This window comes from Alligator sinensis, unplaced genomic scaffold (genome assembly GCF_000455745.1).
Source record: "Alligator sinensis unplaced genomic scaffold, ASM45574v1 scaffold720_1, whole genome shotgun sequence".
Taxonomy (NCBI): domain Eukaryota; kingdom Metazoa; phylum Chordata; order Crocodylia; family Alligatoridae; genus Alligator; species Alligator sinensis.
The window spans coordinates 1,973,089-1,994,266 of NW_005842026.1; the positions used below are offsets into that span (position 1 = coordinate 1,973,089).

At 40.6% G+C, this 21,178-nt stretch overlaps 1 protein-coding gene across 9 annotated transcripts in view; it reads left to right on the forward strand.

Moving 5' to 3' along the window:
- The window catches only part of HEATR5A (HEAT repeat containing 5A), a 129,900-nt gene that overhangs the window by 98,794 nt on the left and 9,928 nt on the right, over window positions 1-21,178 (forward strand). For all 9 annotated transcript variants that reach the window (XM_025202451.1, XM_025202447.1, XM_025202448.1 and 6 more), the window contains 8 exons: window positions 3,130-3,311; window positions 6,017-6,085; window positions 6,329-6,508; window positions 10,274-10,508; window positions 11,325-11,573; window positions 13,827-13,954; window positions 16,756-16,903; window positions 18,904-19,176. In XM_025202451.1, coding sequence (XP_025058236.1) covers window positions 3,130-3,311; window positions 6,017-6,085; window positions 6,329-6,508; window positions 10,274-10,508; window positions 11,325-11,573; window positions 13,827-13,954; window positions 16,756-16,903; window positions 18,904-19,176 — 1,464 coding nt within the window. The remainder of the gene's footprint in view (window positions 1-3,129; window positions 3,312-6,016; window positions 6,086-6,328; window positions 6,509-10,273; window positions 10,509-11,324; window positions 11,574-13,826; window positions 13,955-16,755; window positions 16,904-18,903; window positions 19,177-21,178) is intronic.

The window sequence follows — 21,178 nt, forward strand, 5'->3', positions numbered from 1 at the left end:
ACATGCGGGTTCTCCGTTACAACAGAACACTCCACCGTGCAAAAGAGCTGCAGTTTGGCGGGAACATGATTTAGCGATGCCGAAGCGCACACAAACAAGAAAAACCACAACTTTGGGTTGTGACAGCTGCAACATCACATTGGTAGCTCATATTCATCTTGTGGTCAATCATGACCCCCAAGTTCCTTTTGGCCGTGGTGCTAGCAAGCATAGCACTGCTAAGCCTATAAGCATGCTGTGGGTTTTTCTTCCCAAGGTGGAGTACCTGGAATTTTTCGGTGTTGAAGGTCATCAGGTTTTCGTCCACCCATTTTCCAAGCCTGTCAAGATCAGCCTAGATCACCATCCTGTCCTCGGGTGTGGACACTTTACCCCAAAGTTTGGTGTCATCAGCAAACTTGGCCAGTCTGCTTCTGATACCAATGTCCACATCATTAATGAAGATGTTTAAAAGAATAGGCCCAGGGACGGAGCCTTGGGGGACCCCACTGGTCACAGTGCACCACAATGATTGACTTCCATCAGCTTCCACTCTCTGGGTCCAACCTTGGTGCCAATTCCCCAGCCACCAGACTGTGATGTAGCCGAGGCCACAGCTGGCCAGTTTTTCTATGAGATGATAGTGGGATACCGGATTGAAAGCTTTTTAAAAATCAAGATATATGACGTTCATCTCTTCTCCCTTGTCCAGGTGATAGGTCACCTGGTTGTAGAAAAAGATGAGATTGGTCAGGCAAGACCTACCAACAACAAACCTGTGCTGGCTGTCCCTCAGGAAGTTGCCTTCAGCCAGTTTGTCAAGAACGGTCTCTTTGATTTTTTTTTCCAAGATCTTCCCCAGAATAGAGATAAGGCTGATGGGCCTGTATTTCCCCGGATCTACTTTCCTCCCTTTCTTGAAGATAGGCACCACATTGGCCTTCTTCCAATCTTTGGGTACTTTGCCTGAGCACCAGGACTTCTCGAAGATCCGTGCCAGTGGCAGAGCTATGATGCTTGCCAGCTCCTTAAGTACCCTGGGGTGTAAGCTGTCAGGGCCAGTTGACTTGAAGGTGTCCAGCCTCCCAAGGTGTTCCTTCACATGGTCAACAATGATGAAGGGTAACAGTTCTCCTTTACTCTGGCCATCCTGTACTGTATTGAGCAGGGCTGTCCCTTGGGGTGGTGCAAAACCGAAGCAAAATACTCGTTAAGCAGGTTGGCTTTTTTCTGGGCATCGGTTGTCGGTTGACCCATCTGGTTTAGCAGGGGTCCAATTTTACCCTTGCTTTTCCTCTGGCTCTCCACATATCTAAAAAAAGGACTTTTTATTGTCCTTGATACCTGTAGCCAGTTGGAGTTCAGTCGCAGCCTTGGCTTTCCTGGTTCACTCCCTACTGGTCTGGACCAGTGCAGAGTACTTCTCCTTTGGGCTGGATCCAGCCTTCCATCCTTTATAGGTCTTTCTTTTTTAGACACAGGAGGTCCACTAGTTCCCTACAGAGCCAAGGGGACTGCTGTGCCCTTTTGCTGCCTTTCCTCCGAGACGAGATAGATATTGCTTGAGCTTCCAGGATCGCTCCCTTGAGGAGCAACCACTCTTCCTGAATTCCCTTCCCTTTTGGGTCAAGGTCCCTTAGGGCTTTGCCAACAAGCCTCCTGATCTTATCAAAGTCAGCTTTCCTGAAGTCGAGGATGAAAGAAAACTAATCAGTTTATGACATACTTTGCATAATTACTAACAGAAAAACATCACAAACTGTGGTCATATACAGATATTACATTTATGCTGGGAGAAAAACCTTCCCCAAACACAGAAAGAGAGTGTACAGCTGTTTTCAAATTGCTGCAATGCTGGGGCACATGGAGTATCCCACAGAAGCATGGGGGGCTCCCCAGCGTGCTCAGCAACAAACCCAAAAGTGAACCAGAAGCACTGCCAGTCCGCTTCCAGATCTGCCAGGGAGTGCACTGGGGGGCCCCCCTGCACATCCCCAGCTTGGTGACTGGTGCCTCCTGGGTCTGGGGGGGGCACCCGGGGTGTCCCCTCCCCCCCATAGCCAATCACTGAGCCGGGGGAGATGGGGGCATGCAGCAGGACCCCCCAGCATGCTCCCTGCGAGACCTGGAAGTGGGCTAGAAGTACTTCCGGTCCGCTTTCTGGTTCACCGCCAAGCACATGGAAGGCCCCCCCGCACTCCCATGGGATGCTCCATGTGCTCCAGCATCACAGCATTCACAAGCCACTCCTGCTACCTCAAGGTACGTAGAAAAAACTTTTAAAGCTGTGTCTATGTCCGAATCAGCATCAACTCTTCAGATTCTGATTCAGCCGAAATGAATCACTGTCCTTGATTTGGGCTGAATCCGAATCGAATAGGGCCCACTTCGCACACCCCTATTATATAGCTGTCCAGCCAGGGGGGCTGGAACACGTGTGCTCCAACTCCTGGACTATTTTTTTTTCTACTGGTAAGAATTCCAGAGAAATGTTTACCAGTAGAAATGAATGCCTGTCTGTGGTTTTTGAATACTTCAACATGTTGATCTGAAGATTTTTGATGGCTCAGAATCTCTATCAGAGTCAAATGTTGAGGTGTTTATTCTTTCCCACAAATACATATCATAACATTGGAAAATATTAGCTGATACTTTACTTTACAGTTAGGCTCCAGAATGGGCTCCCAAGTGAGGTGGTGCTCTCTCCTACCTTGGGGGTCTTCAAGAGGAGGCTGGACAGATATTTGGCTGGGGTGATATGATCCTGGCACCTGTTCCTGCCCGGGGCAGAGGGTCAGACCTGATGATCTGTTTAGGTCCCTTCTGACCCTAAGCACTATGATACCACTGAAGAATTGTGTTAATATATACAAGATACAGATCTGAAAGAAAAAGTGAATTGAGTGATTACAGCTTCCTTTTTAGGATCTACTATATTGAGCATGAATTAAAAAAAAAAAAAAAAAGAGCTTTCTATATATGAACTACCTAAAGAAAATGACAACTTCCTTAGCATATGTTGAAGTAGAAAATAAAAATCTGAATGATATATATGGGCTCCACAGTATAAAATACAAATATTATTATGTCATGTTAAAATAGATCAGGTGTTTAATGAAAATACCTTTGTGTTTCTTTTTTTCCCCTCAGATGACTTTTTAGTATTGCATTTAGCTGACTTGATCCGCATGGCTTTTATGGCTGCCACAGATCACAGTGACCAGCTTCGTCTCTCTGGGCTTCAGACATTGTTAATTGTTGTTCGGAAGTTTGCAGCTGTTCCAGAACCAGAATTTCCAGGTCATGTAATTCTGGAGCAATATCAAGCTAATGTAAGCATCCATTGATTTATAAAATGAATAGAGTAAAACTGAAATTGACAGCCTGCTAATGAAATTATATTTGGCCAGCAGTTAATGGTACAGTCAAGGTTCTGTTTGTTTGATGCAGAAACTATTTTCACTCATTCCTACCTTCCCCAAAAATGACTTTGGGCAAATGAAACATGAAAAGTTTCTGATTCAAATTATTAGTTTTTGCAAGTTTGATCATGACCTATTCTGTGTTTGAGTACCCCCAAGTAAAAAACAAGCCTTCTTTTGCTCTGGGAAAAAAAGAACTGTTTACATTCTATACATATTAAAGAAACTTTTATACACATGCCTGAAATACAAGGAATGAATGAATTTTGATGAAATAGTTATATATATGGACAGTTGTAAAAAACCAATATGGGATACTCTATGTAATAGATGGGCCTTCTGCATGCTCCACCAGCTTCTGTTTTTTACACGATTTCTAGAAGTAGGCTCCCAAATTGGCCTCTTGAAGTGACAAGCAGAGGTGGCAGTTAAGGGTCACTTCCAAAAGAAAAAAATGTTGCCTCTACCTGTTGTTGATGGAAAACTGTCATAATCACTTCTATTTCTGGATAATCCAATTAAACCTCCAGATTGCATACCTGGCAAAAATAAGAGGTGTTAAAATTGTTCCCAAATTTTCCAATTGGTTCCTACTTCCCCATTATCACTGGAACTTACCTGAATTCATCTTCAGCCAGCTTCCGTGCTCTCTAGTAGTCTGCATAAGGCAATGAACATTGGCTGGGCTGATAAAGACAGGGTGGTAGGTCTTTGCATTACTAAAATACTGCAGGCATTATAGCCTTTTCCCTCCCCAGCTACTCCTAGAGGTCTGCCAGATGAGAGTAAAGAGACCCTCTAGAATCCCACACTGAAGTACCTTTGTGGATGAAGAACAACTACCCAGAAGCCACTTCCTGGGCACACCCAGAAAAAATAAATAAATTGGCCATTAGTTCTTGCCACATAGAATGATCAACAGTATTCAAGTCTACTGCTAGACTAAATAATCCCAACATGGGAATCTGATTTTCATTTAAAAACTGGGAGGACTTAATCAATAATGTAATTAGTACTATTCCTCTGCAATAACCAGTTTTCTCCTCATCAGCTGGTAGAAGTCAAGGAGATTTTGAAGCAGCTACAAAACCTGAATATTGTCTCATTATATTCTGTTCAATACTGCTAATCACAAATAGAACATAGATAGCTATTTGTATTGATAAGATGTAGCTACATCTGGTTTAACCAGTTTTTCTGTATCAAAGTGTGTATTCTTAGGCAAAGCCCATACAAAAGCTCCTTAAAGAATGGAACCACCTTACCATAACTGAACAAGTTGTTAACGGTCTCTGTCTGTCCTCTCTGTTGGTCTTCATTGGCTAAGATAAAGATAATGCACAGGTTGCAATCTAGTGCTCCCCATAACTCTTACCATACAAATTAAAACTCAGGCCAGATTATCTACAGATTTGTTGTGGCCAAGTAAATGCTGACTTTGCAGTTACTCTACAGGCCAGAAGAAAAACTTAGTTGCCCACAGCTGTGTCAAGCTACAAAATATCCTTGATGGAAACAGTCTTTCAATGTGCAACTAATGGCAAAAATTAGTGTGCAGATCAATTTATTTTTTTTTACTGCAAGAAGCAGTTCAGTTTTGTTATCCACAGAATAAATTATATGAATAGCAGGATAATTTTTCTATGGGAACTTAGTCCCTAAAACAAGATGGGGGTGGGGGGACGACACAGCAGCAAAGGAAATTATTAAAAACTTGCTTAATGTTTTTAAGTTCTTCTAAGAGTAACCAAAGATTAACAATTTCAGTGAGTCAGGTTGTCAGTTTGCACAAGACCTATGCAAACAATTGGAACAATTTGGAGAATTTTTTTTCAGCAAAGGCTAATGTTTAGGACCAGTTTTTACCTGTTTAATATTAATTACAGAAGCATACTGAGGACCTAAGCAGATAGTACCGTTGCATACTGTACAGATTCATGTAAAGACACCATCATCCCAAGTGTGATGGTATTTAAGTTTAGGTCATCAAATAATATCTGAAACGCATAGGGAATTTTTTTTATTCTGTAGCCCTCAGTAAAAATAGCTTCAGTGTAAAAACTGGAAAAAGTCCACGCTCCTTGATAAGTCTTTGTCCATATTCAGTAATAAGCAGATGTGATTTGTGTTCTCTCTCATGCTCCTGCAGCTGTAAAATTTAATCAGTTTTTGCTGTTTTGTTAATTAATGTGCTGCTTTCTTTTCTTTAAAATCAAGATCCTTCTGGGTAAGGAAATGCCACTCATTAGGCATTTGTAGGACTTGTCAGGTTTTGGACAAATTTTTTTTTTTTTTTTGCCTTGAGAAACTTCTTCCTTCCTGAATTCTTGTGGTGATAAGAAGTTTTCTTTGTTCTGACTTCAAGACCCTAGCAAGGAAGGGAAACAGGCCTCAAAGCCCGCTGTGTCAGAAAGGAAACCTTTCTTCCATGGAAAACAAATTGTGTCCAATTACAATTCCATGTTTAATTGCTGATCACTTTTCCTAAATGTCATGATGTAAATAGAAAGGAACTAGCTTCTTTATAAGGAAATTGCACTAAAGCCTGATTATGAAAAGTAACATTATTTCACTTATTCTTCTTGGTATTTAAAGCATTTAATAACATCTTTTAGGTTGGAGCAGCACTTAGACCTGCCTTCACCCCAGAAACCCCACCTGATGTCACAGCAAAAGCATGTCAGGTAAATTCTTAAAGATCAAACTCTGAAAGGTGTGGGTCTTTAACTAGGACTTTCAGATCTTAGCTGTTTCTTTTGATCTAGAACGCTTAATTTTTTGCCTTTTGGAGTTGATTCTTGCACTTCTATAACTCATTTATCCTTAAATTGCTAGTGCTTAAGAACTTGACAAATAAAAAACCCAGTGTTTTAAATATTTTTGGGAGTTGTTTTTAAGTGATCACACTTTCTATTGTACAACATTAGGTTTGCAGTGCCTGGATCGCAAGTGGCATAGTAAGTGACCTGAATGACCTTCGAAGGGTTCATCAGTTGCTTGTATCGTCCTTGACCAAAATACAGGCTGGAAAAGAAGCACAGAGTCAGTTATACAATGAGAGCACCTCAACTATGGAGATATTGGCTGTGCTCAAAGCTTGGGCAGAGGTTAGTGTGTTCATTTTATAACAGGACTTCTGACTATTAAAGGATGAGAATGGTGAGCTTCCCTTTTAAACCTAAACCTAACTGTTTAAGTAACTTTCAGCAAACTAGTGAATAGAAGTTTGTCTAATAACTTTACGTTTTTTGCTTTGTATTCAGTACTGAACGCATTAAAACCTAAGCACCCCATTTACATTAACAGCAAAATATTCTTTAAAATGAAAAATGTAATGTGGTCACAGAAATATCTTTAAAATATATGATTTAGAAGAGTTGCTCTAGGCCCTTTTCTTTTCACATATTCCTTTACAGAATGACTAGAAAGCAGCTTGCTTTATTCTGCACATATCATCAGCATTCTATAGCAATTCATTACCAGTTTTAAATGAAGAAGCCTTAGTTCATGTGGTTATCTCTTAGATATACATAATTCATGAATGAAGTTATAAGATTTATTGGCTTTTTATTTCCCATAGCCAGACTGTGTAAATAAATATACCTCAAGTGAAGTTACTCACTTTTCATGCAACTGCCTGAAGGTTCAGTAAAATAGTATGACTCTGACTTAGGAATGTGTTCCTAACTGCTTGATAAGGGTGGGGGTCACTTGAACTTTTCTTTCAGTATAGCCAATGCAAGCTCCTGTCTCAGAATCCAGAAAGAAGGTAATACCTTCAGTTTGTGGGGGGACTATTTCCTGGAAAGAAAGGACACTCAAAAAAACCCCTTAGTTATGGTAATAGATAACCAACTGAACATGATCTTCTAGTGTAGTGCTCTAATAAAGAGGGTTATTGCAGTCTGAAGGTATATACATAGGGGAATGTCAATTCGTGAGAATATGGTCAAATCTCTATAAAGGATCAGTGAAACCTTTCTACAAAACTTGGTAAAATTCCAGTGTTCACATATCAAAAGAACTGGAAAGGATACAGGAATGAGTTTGAGTGTGATTAGAGATCTGGATAACATAATTTAGAGTGAGAAATATAAATTTACTAGACTGACCTTGTTATCTAAGAGCGGGTTAAATGGTGACTTAGTAATAGCCTACAAATACCAACATGAGGAAGAGATTTTTAGTGATTAATTACTCTTATATTAGCATGGGAAAAATGTTTAGTGAGATCCAGTGTTTTGAAGGTGAAGCCAAACAAATTCAGACTACACACATGAATATAATTTTAAGAGTAAGGTTAATTGAACACTGGTGCAGTTTGAAGCAACCCAAGCCCTAGGGATTATAGCTGCTGCAATCCCCAGGTCCTGGGGTTTTCACGTACCCCCAATCCCTAGGGATCACAGCTGCATGCTGCACAAGCTTCTATTTTCTACAAGGTTTTAGAAGTAGGCTCCCAAAGAGGCCTCTTGAAGTGACAAGCTGGGGTGGCAATTAACAGGGTCACTCGCAAAAGAAAAAACATTTAACTTAATTGAAGTTTCATGTACCCCTGAGCCCTATGGATTGTGGCTGCTGTAATCTCTCAGCCTAGAGGGTGCGAGGGGCACTCTTTTGGCTGGGAGCCCCTGAGTTGAGAGTGCTTCCAGCCATGGGTGCTTAATTCTTACTGGTGTAGGGGGAGTTCTCCTGCACCAGGCTCCCCATTCACTGGTGATGGGTGGGGGGTGATAGGATTTAACGTGCAATCCCACAATCATGCCTCCTGCCATGCATGTGTGGCATGGCAGGAGGCGCGGGTGTGTGGATCACACATTACGTCCCATCACACCTTTACCTGCACTAGTGAGCCTGGTATTGTGGTGTGGTCCTGGAGCTGGAACTGACAATCAGCTAGCTGTCAATCTCAGCCTTGAACGGGCTCCAGTGAGTGCACCAGTTCTCCAGGCACCCCCTGCATGTTCCTAAGCTCCCCTAGCATATGGCAAGTAGTAATCGTGTGGCAATTGGGATTGATCCCTGGTTCCAAAATCATGCATCCTGCTATGCACATGTGTCATGGCAGGAGCAAGATTGTTGGGATCAAAGAAAAGATCGTATTGCACCATTAAGTGACTGTGTGCCAGGAGTCTTATTTCTAGAACTTTAAAGATAAGAAATTTAATTTAAAGCATTTTAAAGCAGCGTAGATTTAAGGAAGACCGTAAATCAGAATAAAAAGATTACTAGTAATGTAAAGAACATTTCATGAAAATGGCAAAGTTCATCTAGGTCTTTGGTCTCCAAACTTTTTGAAGTTTTCAGCTGTTAGATGGAGAGCATCTTCTGACATAGAACACTGTAGGAAATTACTCACCTGGTGAAGGCTGAAGAATATTGGCATACATTTGTCTGAGTATATCTGTAAAAACAATGTTCATTTCTGTAGCTATTTGTAAGTACTTCTTCCTGTTTTACTGGATGCTCAGAGCCAGGACTACTCACCTTTATCAATAATCCAGTTTATTAATGTTAAAATGTTATAATTCATGTAACTGTAGGATGTAGAAGTCCCAAAAAATCACAGCTTCATTGTACTAGTCCTTTTGCATGCATACTGCCCCGAAGAATTTGAGAGCCAAGTAGACGACGCAGATATAGGTTAGGGGTAAGGAAGTATTGGTTAACCTTGTTTTGCTGATGATGAAGAGAGGCAGGGTGACTGACTGACTTAACCAAGATGATGCAATACATTTTTGAAAGATGAATCAGAGTTTCCTAGATCCTAGGCCAGTGACTTGACCATAAGACAAGTTAAATACCATTCAGTTATGTTAAATGTTGTAAAAGCAAGCAAATAAACTGCATTTAAGAATTTCATAAGAGCTAGCTGCTGATTTTCTGTGGACTCTAATTTCCAATAAGCCTTGGAGCACTTAGAAAGTTCTAAAGGCCTGGAAGGTTATTCCAGTATTTAAATAAAATGACTCAGATAATTATAGACATGACATTGATTCTGGGCAAAATAATGGAATGTCTGATAAGGACTTGATTAATCAAGGATTAAAGAAAGGTAGTGATAGTTCATAAAGGTTTAATAATAAATCTTTCAAACTAGCTTGATATCTTTTTTTTTGAGATTACAGATTTACTTAAAAAGGATGATAGTATGCATTTGACTTGAGTCTCTCTTATTAAGAAAAAATAACAATGAGAGAACTACATACCACGTGAATTATTAAAGACTAGCTGATGTGTAACAAAATGTGGCTTTAAACAGGAAATCATCTTTGAGCAGGTGTTTCTAGTGCAGTCACAGTTGGGTCCTGGACCTCCCAATTTACCATTTTTATCAATAACCTGCAATAAAGAAGATATTGCTATTGATAATGTTTTCAAATATACAAGATTCTAGAGTGCTAAATTAAAAAGATGACAAGTTATTGTAACAGTGTGGTCTAGGTTACTTGGTAGGTTGGATGTAAGCAGCTACATCATTGCAGCCAAAGGAAGGTTAACAGGCTGATTTGCTCAGTCTTTCTGGACATCAGTAATCTGATGATTAAATTTTTCAACCTAAGAGAAAAAGATGTAACAAGATCCAAAGACTCTAATTTGAAGCCTGAAAAAATCAGACTAGAAATGAGGTGTGTAGCTTTTTAACTGTGAAGATAGGTAATCCACAGGCACAGTTCACCAAGAGTTTGTGATAAATTCTTCATCATTTGAAATCTTTAGAAGATATGCTTCAGTTCATCCAAAGCTGCTGCACAGGAATTAATTCAAGGAAATCTTTTGATCCGTGTTACACACAGAGATCAGACTAGATCATATTAGTTTCTTCTGACATAAAAATCTATGAAATTTCCTGTCTCTCAATCTTTGAGTAGGTTTACATAGTGGCAGTTGAAAGACAAAAAAAACAAAGTGGTGGACACAAACAGTCCTTGAAGATCACAGATTCCACTGATGAAAGCTATAGTGATGCAACTTCTTCTGCCAATGGACTTCTAGACCTGGTCCAGGCAGACCTCGGAACATTAAGCAAACTTTGGCTTGCCGCGCTTCAGGATTTTGCTCTCTTAACTTTACCTTCTGAATATGCCTCTCAGCTTCCTGTTGAAGGTAAGAAAGCAAATTAAACAGTATTTTCATCTGCATTGCTTGTAACTTTAAGAACTGTTACTAAATTCTATTTGTTTTTACTAAGCACAACCCACTAGGCCTTCTCTAAATATTGTACAATTAGCATATCATAAAAATGCAGTGCCATTATAAAAATAGGCAAGGACTCTGAAATATATTTTATTGGACCAGCTGTATAGCTGGGAGGACTGTTAGCCAAGTTTTTCAATATCAGGGGCATTTTTACACATGCATGCATTGCAGCACCAGGCGCTTTGAAAAGTGCACGGCACTGTGATACATGCAGTTGTATAAGTGGCAAAATACACGTCAGCGCTGGGAAAATGGTGGTGGCGTGCTTTCGAACTAAAATATCTCAGAGGTGTTTTAGTTCAAAAGCTCACTGCCACCCTTTTCTGCGTGCTGATGTGCATTTCACCACTTAAAGAACTGCATGCAGTGTAGCGCAGTTCACGTCAGCTCACATGTGGAGCAGACTTGATTAGTCATATCTGCTCCGAAACGGCAGATCTTTGGCGTGTCCCCGGAAAAGAAGTATGTGTATAAATGCCCGAGGTGTCCTTCCTCAGTTAACCTGAGGAAGAGCATCTGATGCCAGAAAGCTCATCAGCTAAAGGTCCTGACTACAAAATTGGTCCAGCAAATGATAATGTGCGAATCCTTGCCTATCATACATTTTCTAGACCATCATAACTACTACAACACTCCAAGCCAATTGCAAAAGTACTCCGACAAGATAATTATAGCTGAGAATAGTCATCTCATTCAAAACTATGTTCACTGCTCTTTTTCTAGGTGGGGCATTCTATACTGCAGAGACTATTGAAAATGCAAGACCACACTATCAGAACTCCTGGGCTCTAATCCTTTACGCTACAGCATTATGGCTCACTAGCACAGGTTTCATTGTAGTAGATCCAGATGAAGGTCTAACTAATCTCTCCCGACCCGTCACTCCAACTACAATGTGTCAAGATTCTTCCTCCAGGGCTGCAGTGAAATCTCCTGAGGATGTGAATACAGACAGATTTCATCTTATCTTGGGTCCGTGAGTGTGTAATCTATCTGGACGCTCAATGCTAAACAGTTGGTTTTAATAAGACATAAAACTGTGGCCAAAGTAATACTGTAGTTGCTTGCTTCTAACTGCAACATTCAATAATTTATATGTTCAAAATGCACGTGGCAAGGAATGTGTCAAGTCCTGGGGACAAAATTACAATCTGTTTTTAGTTGTGCTGGGAAAAATATCCAGGAAGAGCTAAACTAAGCATGTGACAGTTCACTGCAAGCCACTAAACCTACAGGTTTGATGTTAGGGACTAATATGATCTGAGGAAAACAGCGTAATTCCAGAGTGCACCTACTAACTTGGTTATAGCTGCTCTCTCTCTCGCACACAGCTGTGAACAAGCTGTGTATGCTAGATGCTCAGCAAGATAGTTCATATTAGTCTCTAAACTTCCCTGATCAGTGATCACAATAATCTGCAGCACTGTTTTTCCTTCCTTCCCTGACCAATCTCTGGCCACAGCACTGTGCCTGTTATCCCTCCTTGGATAAAGGACTGTGGGGTCACCTGCCTTAGGCCACTGAGAGCAATTCTGATTCTCCTCCAAGTCTGCCACTACATGGATACTCTACATTCCCAGTTTATCACTTCTGGGACACATGATAATGATAAGCAACCACACAACCTTTCTAAAGATTTCTAAATGCAGTTATCCCTTACGTCCATAGCATGTAAAATACTTAGAAATAATACACTCCCTTGTGGGCATGTCTACATGTGCAATTAATATGGCTGAATAACTCCAGCACAGTTTGTGCCGGAGTATATTGTTCCTGGGCACTGTGTTTGCATGTGCCTGGGGCTGCTTTGCCACAGCTCAACATGCTGCAGAGGGGTTGGTACAGGTACGAGGGTTTTTCAGTGTAGAGCTAGCCAGCAGGCAGGCCCTGCACTGAAGCACCTCGTGCCCCAGGCAGCCCCATCAGCATCTACACATGCATTGCAGCGGACTAAACTCTGCCGTAAGATAGTACTTGTGTCTGGCAGTACTGTTGTATGGCAGAGTTAATTAGTTTACTCCATCCTAATAACACTGCACATGTAGACTCTGACATTTTATTGTAGAGCTAATTAGTCAGCTCCACAGTAAACGTCTCATGTAGACACACTCTCTGTTTATTTCCTTTAATCTGGTTCCTCACCACTCTGAACAGCATAGTGAGCTGACAGCAAAGTCCTCTGAGGAATTCCTCTTCTTTTTCTGACTTTTCCTCTGAATCATAGAGTCTTTCTCCCTAGTACAGTCAAGCTTCTTTGGACCTTGGTTGGCCCCTCAATCAAGCAGAATCCATCTGTTACAAATCTGAAGTATTTTTTAAATTAAGACAAACTCTCAGTCTTTCTAATCTATACTGTAGATACCCTACCAATTGATTCTGTAATGTAAATCAGTATGATAAGAGTTTACATGTTAGTTTCTGGATTATTAGATTCAAGCTGGGGGAGATAGTATGTTGGTTCTTTGTGAAAAAAAATTATTTTACATAGTAGATTCAGACTCCAATATTTTTGAAAGGCATTATGAAGATTTTTTTTTCCCTAGAGTCATAATTGCAGAGTACAGGTACAAAGGCTAATCTTTGGCTGACTTACCCTCTCTTTTCTGCTTAACTAAAATCATAGCTGCTGCTGAAGTCTGAGATTCTTGGGTGGATCTTGAAAAAAAACTGAAGAGCTGTGAAATAAGACTATAAGTCCTAAGGGACAGCAAAATTGCCCTCAGAAAGGGTTGCTTGATTAGTGGAATGATCATTAGAAAGGAGAGATGAGTGTTAACACCTGTGAAGTGAAGACCAGAACTGCTGCATTGTGGAGCAGGAATCAAAACCACCGTGCTTCTATCTCAGGCAAAACATGATTTTCCCACTTATTTCACACCGCATTTTGGGGGAGCTGATTTTTGGGGAAAAGGCACATGTTGTATGCAAGAAATATGGTATTTATATATACTGTAACATCTGGATAGTTTAGTCACTTTAACCTTATTTTAACCACTGAATTAAAAAAAGCCCCTGCCCTAACATGTTTGCAAAAAATAATTTACTAAAGCATGTGTGTGCACATGTGTGTGTATATATATGCGTGTGTTTGTATAAAATAATATATTGTTGTTTCCAGGTCTGGTCAACAGGACAATTTATTTGACGAAGTTACTGAATGTTTTCAACAAAATGTTTTTTAAAAATATATATTTTTTGTTTTTTCCCCTCTTCTGCCATTTTCAGGAATTAGTGTAGAATTTCTCTGCTCCCCTGGATCAGATGCAGCAATGGAGAACATTACTGCATGCTTACATGCTCTACAGGCATTGCTTGATGTTCCTTGGCCTAGAGCTAAAGTAGGTGGTGATCAGGTAATACATTAATTCAGAATCTCTCAGTGTGTTGTGATAATGCCTGGTAGGTAACTCTGTGATCACTCTGCTTTACTTAACACCCACCAGGATGGTGGTTTGAGGTACTGAATGTAAAGGAAGCTCACAGCGTATATGTGTGTCTGCATAACTGTCAACTAATCTGATAAACCTTCCTTTTATAGTCCTGTTTTTTAAAAGTAAAAGTCGAGAAAGTGTTTCATTATTTGAAGGCCACATAAGTTTTCCTTTTACAAAACAAAACAAACTTGGTTCGCTCACTCGCCAGTTTGTATACCCCTGTAGATAGCAGATAATATAACTATCAATTTCTAACTATCAATAATATAGATAATATAACTGTCAATCTCTAACTATCAATTTCCCATTGATACCTGGGTGCTATAAGGATTTGTGTACTTATTATTTAGGCAGTTAGTTTGCTGTCTTGAATGAAAGTTAACACCTTTTTTTAATTCTAGTTGAACATGTTATTTGGATGTTACTCATTCTTTGGGGGACACTAGTCTCAAAACCACATTGAAAAATACTGCATCTTCTATTCCAAGATCAGTGTTCTTCTGAAATGCATCAGTCAGAAGAAATATTTACCCTTTGGATTTACTTTCATGTAGCATCTGATTAGGAATTGTACTCCGTCAAAACATTATTTTAATTAAAGAGATGCATCGAGTTCTGTCCCATACGAGAATAAGCCAGAAACTGTTCACAGAACAGAATTCAGTTTATCCTTTCCCTGCTCAGCCCACCTCCAAATTCCCAGCCCCTCCAGGTGCCCCACGGACCATATCTTTGACACCCCTGTTGTGAAGTATAGCCAAATGTAAACTTCATTGCTAACCAAAAAGAAGAAATTTTCACCTCCCTGTCTGACATCGGACACCTCCAGAGAAGAAACCTGCCTAATCTGCACATCATAGAGTAACCTTTTCACACAAGGACTCTGAGGTATCCAGGGGAATAAACTTCCACCTTTTACCTCCCCTGCGCAAAATGAAGTTTCTTTTCTACCTAAGAGAACTTTTACAATCTTTGAATTCTCAGCCTGAAGAAGGTTGTGTATACCCAAAAGCTTGCAGAGAGAAATTTTTTTTTGCTACTATTTAATTGGTCTAATAAAAGATATTGCTTCTGACCCAAGAGCTTTGTTTCTCTCTCTTTCTTAGACCAACACGGCTATAACGTATGTCCCTGAAATTAAAATGTGCCCTTTGTTTGTGTGATGTGACCTCTGTTTTTCTGACAAAGAATTGAAGTGTAAGACATGCAAAGTATTTCTATAGCTCAGAGTATGATTTATTTTTTTTTAAAGATGCCAAGACTGATACAACTGCAAGCAAAAGCAAAGCTTTGGCTGGCGCAACTCGAGTCATCCTACCTTTCAGTTTCCTACTATAACTTAAACTCTAATTTATCTCTTTTTATTTCAACCTTGTAGTCTCTCCCACTTTTTTATTTTTATGATTTTTTTTTATTCTGTTTGCCTACCTTTAAATAATTTAATTTAAACAGTAGGTCATGAAACTACATGTTTAAACTGCTTGCTCTTTTTCTTTCTAAACCAGGAGTGTCAAACATCCTGCAGGAGTGTCAGACATATGGCACCTGGTCCTTAGTGCTGCCCAAGTGAGGCATGGCATGTGGCCATGGCATGATGCCAGTGTGCAGGCAGGATTGGACTCAGGGATGCCATCCCCTTCTCCTTCCCCTCTCCCAGCCTACCTATTCTGGCTGCTCCTCCAGCTGATCTGGGACCCACACTGCATGTGACACGGATCCTGGAGCAGCTGAAACAAGTGTTGTGTGTGGTGCAGTCTGAGTGGCAGATGTGCTGCATACTGGACTGTACTACACATGGTGTATCTGCTCTGGGAAGTGCGCTGCACAAGGTGTCTGCTCCAACCAACTTGGGCTCATACAGTGCTCACAGGTGCTGTATGCAGCATTGGTTCTAGACTGGCTGGAGTGACGCTGCATGCAGCACCATTCTGGAGCTGCTGGGGCAGGTGCCACGTGGTGCAGTCAGGCCAGGGTGGCCACTGCATGCAGTGTAGCTGCTGCTGTGGCTGAACTAGACCACACACAGCACCTATTCCAGCTGCTCTGGGATCTGTACTGCACACAGCACAAGTTCCAGACCAGCTGGAGCAACTGCTGGATCAAGTATGCTGGAAGTAAGTAGGTGGGGCGGAAGGGGCTCCCTGGGCCTGATCCAGCCTGAGGCCTGGCTCCACACCACTCATCTGTCTTGTGGGTCTTTTTGGGTTTGACTCCCTTGGTCTAAACTAATATTTCAACCTGGGGATGGGTATTAATATGTGTTGGGAGAAAGCAGATGTAGATAAGGATCTGTCCTTCCTATAATATTTTAGAGACCATTGGGGGAATAAATTCTCCTCAAAATATGCTCCAAAATGTAGAAGCCTAGATTGTTATTTAGGTGTCCTGCATTATATTGTCTTTTTTTCTTGAATTTGCCTTCTGTCTTTAAGTCCTTAGGGTCCTATTTGATCATGGTTTTTAAGCTTTCTCTCTGAAACTCCAAGAACTAGAAAATGACCTTTATAATGAAAGATGAGATTATCATGTAATCATAGGCTTTTAGGAAAAACACTGAAGAATGAGGCACTTTTGATAAAATCACAGGAGCTGGCAGTTCTGATGATGAAAGCAGCACTGTTGGTTTTGCAAGAAGGAATTATTTGGGTAAGGGTGCCTTTTTCTACAATTTCAATACCAAACTATGAGCCTTAAAATACCGAACATTTCTCTTACTACAGGAGCTGGGTGTAGAGCTGTTGAATGTTTTGCATCGACTGATATTAACCAGAGAATTGCCTGACATTCAGCTTGCTGCTCTTGAAGTGGTCCGACAGATTCTTTTTGCATCTCAGGAACATGTGAGGGAAAAACGCAGAAGTGCAGAAGGTATAATCTTATACTAGTAATTATGTACACTTCTAAGGTTAAAGCAGTAAGCTGTTGTCTTGGAGAACTGGAATTTAGCCTTGTCTTTGTCACAGGTTTCTAAGCAAACTTTTCCACATTTTGTCACTAAGTGTATGTTCATTTCCTGGTTGCGTGACTAAAGATCATTAAAGTATGATTTGCAGATAAACTTGTAGTTGGTGCTGCATCTGAAGTCAGGAGGAGTGTTTAAGTACTGCATAATACTAAATACTCTGAAAAATCACAGCCTTAGCCTCCCACATTTATCTATCATGTAATTAAATACCATATGGTAGTGTATGTACACATGAGGGCCAAGTTCAAGTCGCAGAGTTAGATGCAGTACTGGCATTTCATAATTCTTGAGTGCTTGACTTAGCAACATTAGTGTTCCTCTGTTGTAGTGGGGTTCTTTTATGTACCTTCCTAGGTTTCTATAAAGAAACATGATGGAATGTCTCATTTTTCAGTTAACATGATATTCAGAATTCACATTATTCAGCAACAGGGTTGAAATCCTCTGGATCCATTTCACAGACATCTGCTACTTGAGCTAACTAGTGATTATCAACTATGGTGCTGTGGTACCCTTGGGTGCCTTGACTTCCTTTGAAAAGGTGCCATTCAAACCCAGAAATTTCAAAGAGGAATCCATATTGATAAAAACGTTCTAACATGATCGATCTGAATTCTTTGCAACAGAAGAATTGCCCCATTTATTTTTCTGTAGTAAAAAACAAACAAAAAAAACCTAAGAGCTGACATTATCCAAAGGGTGCTTGAATCTTTTGAGGGGCACCTCAAGTCTAAAAAGCTTGAGAACCACTGAACTAACTGATAGTAGTTGTAGGTTGTCATCCTCTGGAACAATACTAGAGGAGGATGAGACATATTTTGGTAGTAGTTTGCACAACTAACTGCTGACAGCAAGGTATGGTGAAACTCAGAAATTGCAAGTTCTATCCCCAGCTCTGGAGGCAGAGTGTACTTGCATGGTCACAGAGTCTTTTCCCTTTTTTCTTTTTCCCTTAAGACAAACCTCTTCTGCCCAGGTTCTCTTTATCCCAATCCTGTCTCTTCTCCATTCTAGGCTTCTCGTGCCAGTCCCAGTCTCCTTGCCCAGCCAATTACCCTTTCCTGGCAGTTTCTCTTTTCTCTCTCCTGATCTACTTCCTGACATTCCATATCAAATCTCTAACCGAATCTCTCCATGCATCTTGTCCCAATGTCCTTGCCACCCACTCCTAGTTCCCCCCACTCCCCAGTTCTTTATCCAGTTTTTGTTTTACCCCCAACCTTGAATTTGGCTCTCCGTGCCCCAGTCATAGCTGCCTCGCTCAGCCTGTTTGCTCAACTGGTCCCATTATCTTCCTTCTCCCAACTTCTAATCACACTTTGTATCCACCTCTACCCTGCATCTTAATTTTTTCAGACTTCTTGTGCCAATCTACTCTTTTCTTTCCTCTTGAGCCAGGCACTTATCCTGTCTGCGCTAGATTTCTTCACATTGCCAGGGTTTCAGCAGAATGACAGGATCACAGGACAGAGAGACTCCCATTCCACAGTTAAAATGCTCTCCTCATAAAAATATCAGCTGGAGGTAGACTCCCAACATGGAAAATTTCATGGGTTAAAAATTTGGCAGTTATTAACTAACTCTAACTTGTATGTTTATAAGGAAGGCAGCTAGTCCATGTGCTTTTAAGTTTGCCCGATAATTAACTTTACTAGTTGCCTTGCTTATAGACATACACATGCCAATGTACAAAAGCATATTTCAAAGTATGCCTGCCCAGTGATTATCATTCTTAAGAATGCATTTCAAAGTACAGCTGTCATCCAACAGGTGAATGTTATGCTGAATTAAAATTTAAAATTGCAAATGTTCAGCTGTTGATATGACAAGGCTTCAAGAATTAAACTTTTATCAACAAAGCACATTAATTAATAGCTGTTGTATTTCTTTTTTTTACTTGTAGTTGATGATGGTGCAGCAGAAAAGGAGACATTGCCAGAATTTGGAGAAGGAAAAGATACGGGAGGCCTGGTGCCTGGAAAGTCATTAGTATTTGCAACGCTGGAGTTGTGTGTTTGCATTCTTGTGAGACAGCTCCCCCAGCTCAACCCTAAATTAACTGGTAGCTTCGCAGTTAAAGATGGAAAGCCTCAATTATTGTCAGAGAATGGAAGCAAATTGGTATCGGCAGCATTAGTTATCCTCTCCGATGTTCCTGCTGTCTGCTCTCCTGAAGGTATGATGTGGTTCCAATGTGCAATTTCATTACAAGGGGAAGGTAAATGAAAAAATAATGGTGATAGAAGAGCCTGTTTGCTGCTATATCATTTTCTTGGCTGAATATGTGCTGCAGCAAGTTTTTGATGATTTTTCCCATGACAATTTCTATTCTACTTATTTGTGCTGAAAGGTTAAAAAACAAGCTGATGGGCACCAGAGCAACTAAAAGTTTGCAGTAGTCTGCAAGACTGAGAGCGCCTTTTCTCTTCTTCCACATAAGGAGTCCAATTTAAATAATTTATTTTGTTTTTGTCTTTTTTTAAGCTGTATATTTCCTTTGCAGATGTTCAGTTTAAAATGCAGTTCTAATAATGTGCTGCAAAATGAAATATACTCTCTCTTTCCTTTCAACAATAGCTGACTTTTAAACTACAGGAACCCAAAATACAAAGCAACGGTTGTTTTTTTCTCAGATAATTGAAACTTCTCCCCATACTACATGCTAAATACTTTAAAACAGGAGCCATGTCAAAGATATGGCTCATGGGCCAGATCCAGCCTGCAGAACCAGGTCATCTGCCCCTAGGGCTCCCCACAGGGCCAGAAATTTGGTGGTGGGTTGAGCAGTGGTATCATGTGTTGCCATGGCTTTGGGCAGGTAATGCTACAGCCTCTTGTCCCACCCCCAAGTTTCAGGCCCTGGAGAGAGCTTCCTGGCTCAATCCAGGTTGTGGAGCCATGTTGTGTTGTCCGTGGGGTCAGAAATTTGGTAGCAGGAGGAGCAGCAGGTGCTGTGGCAATTAGTGCTGCCGCCACCAAATTTCCAGCCCCACACTCGGGATCCAGCCCACAGGTCAATCTTGTGTTCTCAATCTGGCCTGCAGGGCCACATAAATTTGAAATCCCTGCTTTAGAAAAGAATTGTTTAAAATGGGTTGATATTTTATCTTGTTAGCTTTTACTTTCACTCTCTATAAACTGCTTTGTCTCATATCTTGCTTCATTATGTCTAATTTAGATCCTAATAGACTTAAATTATTTACTTTATTCACATAACCTGAGATACACGTGTGGACATCCCTGGCTCTATAAAAAAACTAATAAATTTGGTCTATTCCCTCCTTTGCATTCATAGCCCTGAAAATTGCCCCTTTTCTTATTTGTCTCTCAACACTGAAGATTCATGGCATGATCAGCAGCTTTCCATCCCTAGAAGACAGACTACTTTGGGAAATAGTTGATCGTCCTCTATCTTTGATCATAAAGATTAATGTTGAGTGGAAATATGATTTTGGGTTTTTGGGGGTTTTTTTGCCATCTTCCACCCTATGTTCATCAGCTTGGCATGAAAGTATCTTGGACATTGATCCATGCTACTTGTGAGGAAAGTCAAATGAAATGTTTGTTTTCTCCCTGGTCTAAGTTTGTTCCTTGCAGTAATTCAGGTTATTTTGCAAGCAGAAACTGGCCAGATCCATCCCAGAGAACTGTCATCTGGCCTGGGGCGCTTCTTACAGGACTGGAAATTTGGGAGCAAGATGAGCAGTAGCAGTGTTGATTGCAAAAACAGACCAAGTAGAGGACAGAACATAGAAATGAACTAAGGTCTCTTATGTGTATACACCTAATAAAATGAGCGGATTTGCTGATGTTCATTAACAACACCTCTCCCTAAATTCACACAATTAAACTTCAAAGATTTTCTTTTTCAATATCAAGATCATAAGGCATCAGTTTGATAAGGAATTTAAATGGTGTTTAAATCCATCACTGCTCAGGAAATCACTTAAGATATTTAACGATTTTGCTTAATAGCAGTGAACTAAAGAAGTAGTTGGTAATGTTTTTGGTGGCAGGCCGGAGCAACCTAGCTCAGGTCCAAGGCAGGCCAATAGTAGGACCCTGGTGACTGCCTCTGTCTCTGCCATCTCTTCTCCAGCTGGGCAGCAGGAAACTTGATCCAACACTGCTGAGTATTCTCCACCCCCCCCCCCCCCCCCCCATCCCACCACACCAGC